Source organism: Nicotiana sylvestris, chromosome 4 (assembly GCF_000393655.2).
Source record: "Nicotiana sylvestris chromosome 4, ASM39365v2, whole genome shotgun sequence".
NCBI lineage: Eukaryota > Viridiplantae > Streptophyta > Magnoliopsida > Solanales > Solanaceae > Nicotiana > Nicotiana sylvestris.
In genome coordinates, this window is record NC_091060.1 from 72,780,772 (window position 1) to 72,791,047 (window position 10,276).

General features: G+C 36.8%; 1 protein-coding gene across 3 annotated transcripts in view; it reads left to right on the forward strand.

Annotated features, from left to right (window-relative positions):
* LOC104237875 (katanin p80 WD40 repeat-containing subunit B1 homolog KTN80.4) overlaps positions 1-9,921 on the forward strand; it is a 29,771-nt gene extending 19,850 nt beyond the window's left edge. The window contains exons 13-19 of one of the 3 annotated variants that reach the window (XR_713749.2): positions 3,113-3,238; positions 8,577-8,651; positions 8,738-8,850; positions 8,936-9,052; positions 9,128-9,196; positions 9,309-9,475; positions 9,575-9,921. Coding sequence is in view for 2 of the 3 variants with exons in the window: in XM_009792102.2 (XP_009790404.1) it covers positions 3,113-3,238; positions 8,577-8,651; positions 8,738-8,850; positions 8,936-9,052; positions 9,128-9,196; positions 9,309-9,372 (564 nt within the window). In the remaining variant the exon portion in view is untranslated. Of the gene's footprint in view, positions 1-3,112; positions 3,239-8,576; positions 8,652-8,737; positions 8,851-8,935; positions 9,053-9,127; positions 9,197-9,308 lie in introns of all 3 variants that reach the window. The other 2 variants (XM_009792102.2, XM_070172015.1) reach the window with 2 other exon arrangements.
* The last annotated feature ends 355 nt before the right edge of the window (positions 9,922-10,276 follow it).

Here is a 10,276-nt window from a genome sequence, read left to right on the forward strand (position 1 = left end):
TCTCATGTGGATAGTTTGAGGGGAGAGAAATAGGAGAGCTTTTGAGAGGATTGAGTCTCCTTTTTCACATCTTAAGAACAGTCTTTTATCTTTGATTGCTTTTTGGTGCACTCATATAACCCCTATTTGTATAGTAGATTGTGCGTCTTTTGTAGAGAATCATGTTTTGATGTAAATTCTCTACTTTTTGGTATACTTCTTGTATACGGGAGTTCTCTCCCTTTTGATTAATACAATTTACCTTATCAAAAAAAAAAGTTCCCCTTCAGAATTTTCTCGGTTGATATAGCATCTATCACTGCACACCAGTCAAAGAAACTTTCTTTCGATACTTGGCGCTCGAAACTTTTTTGTGTAGCTCCCTCTTAGCCCCTTTTCTGGTAATTCTGAAATAAGATTTAGTTGTAAAAGATTTTGCCCCCACCTCCTCCATATCTTCTTATCTCCGTCCTCATTCCCTGTATCGTAGTTATATTCTCTATAAAAGAAATCATTCCCCATTTTATAGCTATATTTTGTATAAAAGAAATCATTCCACATTTTATAGTTATATTTTTGTAAAAGAAAATCTCTACTTCGTGCCATTCCTAATCTTGAATAGCCTTACTAAAACTTTCATCTCATATGACCCCATTATCGTCTCGTCTCATGTAATCAGCTATCATAGCATTTCTCTGTTTAACTTCTGAATATTTGTGGGATATGGATTCTCCATGCATATCCCCCTCGCACCATACGTTCTCCAAAACCTTACCCTCAAGCCATTACCCACCCTTTTATGATCCCTTCCACAGACTCACTCCATAAATATTTACTCCCTTATCAGAAATCATAAATTATAAATAGTGCCATAGTAGTATATGTTGACTTCTCAGTAAAGCATTCTCCTCTTAAGTGTATCGCCACCGTTCCAACATTCCAGTGTTAAAAGTGATTCCTAATCCCTTTTCTCACATGGGGATGTAATCTTTTTCCACTCTACTACGTGATATTTCTTTTCTCCCTCCTTTCCTCCCATAGAAAATATCTCATCCTCCTACTTCTTTGCAACACCTATAGGAATACGAAATAAGGATATAAAATAGGTCGGTATGTTGGAGAGGTTCGGCTTTAATAATGTTATCTTTCTTCCTCCGATATTTTCTTTTCCATTCACTGCATCTTTTCTCCAACTTCCCAACAACCGGCTGCCAGAATTCTTTATTTTTGTATTTATACTCTCGAGGCAAGCTTTACACGATGAGTAGTGCACTACATTCCAATATGGTTGTTTTGTGCTCCTCCTACCGTATACTTTATATAACAATTGTGTTTGGATTGAATGTTTCCCAAAAATAGATCACTATTAGCAACCTTTTGTTTTTAGAATTGTGAGAATGCACGGGAGAAAAATCTATTTTTTAATAATGATATTTTGCTCCTACTATATATGGGGACTAGAACATATTCTACTCTTATTACATATGGGACTAGGACTATTTACACATACTATCTAACACTCCCCCTCAAACCGACACATACAAACCATACGTACCGAGCTTGTTACATATGTAACTAATGCGAGATGAAAATATCTGCAAGTTGATCATTCGACATAAAGGCCACTAGACTCCCCCTGAGCAACAAATCCAGGTGGTTGCTGATAAACATAAGTTGACCGAAAAGTCGCCAGAAAAATTTGAAAATAGTGAGACTAATCCGAATTCCACACTGCATAATAGGTTCTAAAACACCACTACAAAACAGTAACTTTTCTAGAAATTACTGTTCATGCCAAAACTCACTGTTCACGGGGAAAAAGTGCACTGTTCATGTCTGAAAAAATAAAAATCGTCAGAATTTGATGTAATTTATATGGGTAGGCTCGAACCGCAAGACGAGTAAGTTGGCCTAAAGAAATTGTCAAAAAGTGGTCGGAATGGCTCAAACGCGCAGGAAAAGTTACTATAGCTCGCCGGAACCCTACTTCTGGCAGCGCGTGGAGGCGTGAAGGACTTTCTGCCGGGGCGATTGACTGGGGTAGTGTTGGCTTTCGCACGACAGTACCAATAAGAGATAACACAAATCAATCTTGAGTCGTCAACCGGAAATACGCACGGTGACTGACTTTTCTATTTCGATGGGACTGGGGTTTTTGGGGTTTGATTGCATAAGGATTTCTGATCTAATGGTGGTACAAGTATATGCACAGTACCATGTAGCAGTGATGAACCCTGTGAACAAGACGATGTTGCTGGAAAATTGGACCGCAATGAGTTCTTTCTTCTCGGATGTCGCTGGAATGATGTACAACTATAATTTTCTCAGTGAAGCTCGGATTACTCCTATTATTTATGGGACTAGGACTATTTACACATAACTATCTAACAGGAATTATCCATCAAACCTCAACCTTATTAATTCTATATTTCATTATTACCTCAACCTTATTAATTCTATATTTCATTAAATACTATAATAGTTCTCTAAAAAACATGCACTAAATCTAAGTTTGTAGAATAATACAACATAGAAACCAGTAAAAAGTTAATAGTAATTTTACATTTTGGAAAAATTACATGAGATATAAAGAATTGTAGAGAAAATTTCAAACATTATAATAGAAGACATAAAATATGTGAAAAGTGGAAAGGAAAAATAACCTAGAAATAAAGATGGTAGAAATATCAATCAGTTGGTACGTGGTAAAAAGTCAAGCACAATTAAGATGACATGCCGTATTGTTTGCTCCTCTGCTCTAACCTACCTAATCGTTTATGATCCAAGGAAGAGAATATACGGTGCTTTATTTTGGGGAATGGATAGTAAGAGATTGACCTAGAATATGCAGACATTTTTTGATCTCTGTCATTACTCATTAGTTTTGGTTGGTAGCTTGAATGCACTCTTCCTAGCTATTGCAGAAAAATATTGAATATTGCAAGACTTTAGATAGACAATACTTTCTATGGCTATGTAGACACAATATAAGGCCAGAACTTGTAGATCCCCAATAAAACTGCTAGTTTTTTGAAAGACTTCGGGATGATGTGAAGTTATGTATATTTCTATATCACTTTCCTAATGCAGATTTTAACTCATCTTTCGTTCCTTTCTGCTTGTATGAAAAAAGAGAGGGCATCCTTCGTCAGCTGAAAGTGTAACAGTTTCTGCTACAGATGAGGATACCATCACTGACTTGTTGGAACAGCATGACCAATTTGTTGGCTTAATGCAATCTCGTTTGGCCAAATTACAGGTAACTAATAATACAACTGAAGCAAAATGACTTACTAATGGTGTTTTTAGACGTGCTGATTTGTGATGTGAGTGTTAGTACGCTCTTTATGCTATGATTTCTAATCTTTGGTTGTGCTCTACAACTTACAGTTTGGAAAGACGTAAAAAGGTTTTTTATGGAATAATGAGCTTTGGAGGATTAATGGATCTGCATGTAAGGTTAATGGGTCATTGACTTGCAGCACAATCAATCCTGTTTTGAGCACTTCAATGTTCTCAGAATTAGTATAAGTAGAAAAAAGTTCAACTGTAAGCATGCTTGATTTAAAGGCAAAATCTTCTCATGCACTATAACGAGTATTAGAGGTCTCGAACAGACTCTTTGCTATATGTTACACATCATTGGCTATGTCTCCTACAAATTCATTTGGATGTCTTTTTCAGTATTTTACTTGAACGCATGCTTCTAAGTTTTAACCATTCTCTTTCCAAAATAGGTAGATCCTCACTAAATCCCTTTTTCTAGCTAGTTTCGGATTGAGGCATGCTTGATTCATTGCCTGATATGTTCTTCACTTAATCGTTTTATTAACCTGGACTTTGGAATGATAAGAATCCCATTACTGCTGTCTGTGAGGATGATCTTTTCTAGTTTAGAGTGTTGTACTTGTACCTGGCCAACATAGAAATGTTAGCATTGCTTTTCAATGCTTCTTGGTGTGGTGAAAAGTAAGTTTTTACAGATGCCATGGCTTTTAAATGACTGTCAGATCGATTCATATCTGTCTAATATGCTACAAAGTGTGTTAACACAACATACTACCTGTATGGCTAGTGCATCTCTGTCAAATGAGATTCAGAGATATGGACAATCTGGTATGTTAAGGAGAAAGGAGAGACACCAGACTTGATCTGGTGCCCCAATTATGGGATACCATTGGAGGGTTCAGAGAGAATTCTGTTGGCAGCTGATGATGTATGCTATGCTTATCCTGAACACAGGTTCATGAGAAGGTGGCTTTTCCATATTTAGGTCAATAACTCAGTGTAGCATTTGTGGAAGAGAATGTTAAAGGATTGCATTTCAATTTGTTACATTTATAATCCCTTCCACTATTTTACCTGACAAGAAAATGAGATATATACTGACCTAGGGCTTTGGTCTAGTGGTACGAGCGCATCACGGGATATGTGTGCTAGGCCCATGCAAAAGCCTGGTGTTTAAATGGAGAGAGGTAGAGGAGCGAGCTCATTATCCTCCGAGTTTCGAACCGTGCCCCATTGACCTTCGAAGATTTCTCTTGTTTTAATGACGCCTATTTGACAGGATGAACATGTGTCCCTCAGTTTATTGGTGTTTTCTTTTCCTGGGACATGAGTATCTATGTCATAAGACTTAATCCCTTTTTGCACATTATAAGTTGAAATTATGATAATTAATACTTAAAATTTCAAAAGGATGGTCCAATTGGAGAGACGAGAAAAGGATGAAGAGCAGTACCAATCATTTGCTGCCAATTGATTAAGTAGTTCGTTGCCAGTTGGTTATAAAAGTGTGATCTAGGCAATAAAACATTGGTGTCGCGACCCAAAATCCCAACCAAAGGTTTGTGTTGGCGTCTAACCTATTTGCTAAGCAAGCCAACACATTCACAATAAGCAATGAAACAAGAGTAAACGGTTAACAACACAATATCATAAATAAGGGTAAAAGCTCCTATAACAACGTAGTAAGTCTAATACCTTCCAATACTGGTGTCAATAAGTACATGAGCTTCTAAGAGTACTAAATACAAAGTCTGAAATGAAGTACAACACTGTCTGTGATTCAAGATCAAGAAGGCCAAAAATCCAAGAAATTGAAGAAGTCCAAGAATCAATTCAAGATTAGTATTTCTTTTCCTTCAAGATTAGGATTTCTTTTCTTTAAAGATTAGGATTTCTTAACTCTTGTTTTAGTAGGATTATATTTATAGTTCTAGTCAAATTAGGATTGTTAGTTGGTAGTCCATTCCTACCAGAATTCTTTTTCCTATTTTAGTTAGGATAGGTTTTCTTAGCCTTATTTTTATTCTAGCTTAATTAGGATTAGGTTTCCTTAACCTCATCAATTTTACTCATTGAAAAACCTATTTAAAGGGCTCAATATGCTGAAAATAAACATTGGTGATTGATTTTACTAAGTTTTTGCTTCAATAACGTGATTTCTCTTTTATTTGATTCTTCTTCCTTTATTCAACGCTTCTTGCAATTTTGTGGGATTGAGGAAGGAGCGGGTAAGGTTCGTTTCATTTTACATTCTTCTGACGTGAGTTTGAAGAACGCTTTGACTTTTGTGAAAAACTTTAGCGGGATGCTTTTGTTTTTCTCTGTTCTTTGGGCTTGAGAGGTGTAAAACCTTGAAAGTATATCAGTCTGACACAAGTAAACAATAGAAATGATAATAAGGGTGACTCCATGGTCTGCGAACAGGTATGCAACACTACCTCGAGTCTCGAAGATGTCCAAGCTAGTCATCCCTCTTAACATCGCTAGGACCAACGTTTGAACTTGCACAAGAAGTGTAAAAGTGTAGTATGAGTACAACCGACCCAATATACTCAGTAAGTATTGAGTCTAGCCTCGAGCAGGCAATAACGATGCTATGACAAGACACTTACCATATAAATCTGTATAGTTAATAAGCAAGAGAAGTAGCAAGAGAAATAATAATAATAACGACAAAAATAAAGGCGGGAAATGGTAAAAAGGATCAAATAAAGAAAATAGAAACCACGTTTCTCAACTTAAAGCACCCAAATCCTTCTCAACAGCTCAAACCCAAGAGGGTAAAACAATATCGGGAACAATATAGCCCAAATCCACTAAGGAAGTCAATGTCATAAGTTAAACACCATAATTCATACCATATGCGTTGGGGCGCACAACCCAATCCAACACAAAAGCTGTTGCAGCGGCAACCCGATCCCATGGCCATATTGATGCGGCGAGTAACCCGGTCCTATCATAACAATGTTGCGGTGAGCATGGCATATTACAGAAACATCCAACAAACAACCAAACATGGCAAGAGTCATATTATGATATCAAAGAGAATGGATAAACATAATCATTACGGAAAAGATGAACATGAACAAGGTGTGCTAGGCAATCCAATACCCAAGAGCTAATCTCTCTTGTATATCTCAACAAGAACTCAAACAAGGTCATTAACACTTGAACAATCAAGTAGTCACATAATCCAACATAACATAAAGGAATAAGGCATGAAATAAGTAAGGACATGAATAAAACTTGCTTTAACCCATGATAACACATATACACTCGTCACCTTGCATATACCCTGCCCTAACACATTTATCACATAGCAAGTAAAGCATTTACAACCTAATTCCCTCACGTTAAGGTTAACCACCGTATTTACCTCCTTCCCTCTAGTACAAGCCTCCAAACCACTCGAATCTAGTCAAATAATACTCAAATAAGTAAATACAAGCTTAAGAAATCCCTCCTAATACTAAAAAGGTTCGATCTTTATCATATTTGAAAAAGTCAACAAAAGTCAACCCGAACCCACTTGGTCGAAATAAAAAATGAAGACCAGATTCCGATTACCCAATCATCTCCGAGTCCAAATATGTGATTAGTTTCGAGATCAGACCTCAAATCGAGGTCTAAATTTCTAAAATACACAATCTTAAGTTGCTACCTAAAAATCCTATTTCTACTCCTTAAAATCCTTGACTTAGGGGTGAAAATCTATGGGCAATAATGAAAATTAACCAAAACAAAGTTAAAATCACTTAACCTATGAGGCTGTGAAGAAAATCCTCTCAAAAATCGCCTTCTTGCGAAGTATAAGTCTCAAAAATGGAATAAAATGAGCTAATTTCGGAACTCTTCCGTTTATAACCAGCTGCAGATACCACAATTGCAAACTATTGTTCGCAGTTGCGAAGCTCACAGATACGATCCAGTGGTTGCAAATGTGAGGGCCACTTCAGTCACTAAAGTCGAAAATGTGAGCAATTGCGAAGCTGAGCCCCCCTTCCCAAATGTCACAAATGCAAACCTCGCATTTGTGAGATGTGATGACTGCAGCACCAACAATGGAAAAACTTATAGAAAGAGCCCGAAACCAATCCGAAATTCACCCGAGCTTCTTGGGACCCGATCCAAACATTCAAACAAGTATATAAACCTTACATGAACTCGCTCGTAAGCTCGAAACATTAAACTAACATCAAAATTCAACAATCAAACATCAAAACTCGAGAATTCACATGTTCATAATTCAAATTGTCAACTTTATACTATTAGCGCCAAAACAGCCTTGGGTCACCCGTGACCCAAATCAACATACGTACGTTGTCTAAAATCATCATAGAACCTACCAGAATCATCAAAACGATCCGGAGTCGTTTACCAAGAATGTTGACTGTGGTCAACTCCAACACATACAAGCTTTTGAATCAAGATTTCTTTTATTAAAACACATCTAAACGTTCCGAAAATCTAAACGAACCATACACACATATCATATATCATCCAATGATGCTATTCAAGGCTCAAATCACGAAACAGAAAGGTAGAACTCAAAACGACCTATCAGGTCGTTACAATTGGTGAAGCAAAAAAAAAAGTGATCTAGGCATTAAACATTCGATTCTTGCAACCTTCAATGACTGTAAACGTTTGTTCGGTGAAAAAAACCCGTTAGTGAAGCCAGAGAGATTGCAAAGAGTGATATTCATTGTAAAAATATATGCATTTGAAGCTCTCTTAACTAAGTTGCTCTATCTTGAGATGATGAGCCTATGGGATATGTAGCATTCTCAGCGGACATTGTAATCACTAAGACATGAAGGATGAACATGTGTTCCTGTTAACAACACCTGTTTGACAGGATGAATGTGTTCCTCAAGGTCATTGGTTTTCTTCTCCTGGAACATGAGTATGTGTGTCATAAGACTAGATCCCTTTTTTGTATAATGAAGTTTAGATTATGATTATTAATAAAATTTCTAAAGGATGGTCCAGTTGGAGAGACGAGAAAAAGATGAAGAGTACCAATCATTGGTTGTCAATTGATTAAGCTATTGCCACCAGTTGGTTAAATAAAATGCGATTTATGCAATTAAACATTTGTGAAGCAAGAGAAATTATGAAAAGAAATTGTTTGTAAAAATATGTGCTTCTGAATCTCTTGTAACTTAGTTTCTCTATCTTGAGATGATCAGCCTATGGGATATGTAGCCTGCTTTTTCTCAGGGGACGTTTCTAATCACTAAGACTCACAGGTGAAGGTTTCTCCTCAAGAGTCTGCTAACTCGAATATTGTATTCTTTTTCTTGCAGGTTGTCTGTCAGTACTGGCAAAGGCATGACATTAGAGGGGCACTTAGTGCAATGGAGAAGATGGCAGATACTGCTGTAAGTGTCTCTTTTCTATGCCCTATCCTCAAGCTTGATATTTACCTTTGTAACACGATGTGGTTCCTTTCTGATGCATAATACAGGTGCTTGCTGATGTAATTAGCTTTTTAACAGAGAAAAATGATATTATTACATTAGAGATTTGCACGTGCCTTCTACCACTCCTTGTGGGAATGCTTGAGAGCAGCTTGGATAGGTACAAATTTAAGCTTGAACCTTTCTTTTGTCTGTGCTATAATTTTTTAGTGTGGTTCTCATTTTATTTTATGGACATTCTTTAGGCATCAGGATATTTCACTGAATATGCTGCTCAAATTTGTTAAAGTATTTGGTTCAGTGATTTATTCTTCATTGTCTGCGCCAGCATCAGTTGGTGTTGATATTGAGGCAGAGCAAAGGTACCATCTTATATTTTCTTATACTTCCATTCTTTTGTATTTCTAATTTGAATACTTTTCTTATTGATAATAAAGGATGGATCGCTACAATCTTTGTTTTGTTGAGCTTGAAAAAGTCAAACATTGGCTGCCCACTCTTACAAGGTGCGTCGATGCATCTTTAGCCAGTGGCTTTGGTCCAAATGTTACATAACAAAATTTGCTCTTGCTGCTTTTATTTATTTAATTTTTTTTTAAAATTCTTCGTTTCACTCAGAAGGGGAGGGTCCATTGCCAAGTCCGCACAAGAGCTGAGTCTAGCACTTCAAGATGTTTCGTGAGTTAAGGGCAGTATTGCTTGGATTAGTAAGAGTTATATTTTGGACAATAACCGTGATATTGCTCATATGGAGTGGCTTTTGGAGCTCTAGAGCGGCCTGCACTGTATGTTTTTTTACCTTGCAGAGCTAGCGTCCTGTATGTATATTCCTGCCAAGATGAAAACATTGACGACTCATTCTTTGATTAACTGATTGGTGATAGCTAGGGGACAACTGCTCTGCACTGCTGCTGCTCCAAATGTCGCTGGTGGTTGAACCTGCACGGTGGAGGATCCATCATATTTATTCTCATCTAACCCTGAATACCTGATATTCACATGTTGATTTGTAATTATAGGCTACTTGAGTAAAATCATGTATCCATATGATAATTTCTGTATCAATACAAGGGTGTCTAAGCCAAGTGAAATCTGGAAAATCTTGTCAGTTATACGGCCTTTCTAACCAGTCTCGGGCATGACACAAAGGATGGTGTGAAATCTACGTTACAGCTTGTATTTGAAAAAAAAAATGCAAATTGTCTTTGCTAGTGTTGGTTATAATTTCTCATTTCTCATCTAATTACATTTGCTGTTGGCTGGATTAGATACTAGTGAACGCGCATGCGCGAGCAAGTGTATAGTTTCAGAAGAGTCTCCAAGACCAGAATTTTACTTTTGGACTATTCCTTTAGCAGTCGTTTGGTTGGTGCGATAACGATAATATCTCAGGAGAAAATATGGGATTATTTTATCTTGTGTTTGGTTATGGATATTAATTAGTCTCGGGAATCATTTTGTATTAATATGGTGGGATTAGCTATACCATATATATAACGACCCAATCGAGTGTTTAGAGGCTTTAAGTTATGAAGAGTTGACCAAAATCAACATTATGAGTAAACAAGACAGAATTCATGTTTGAA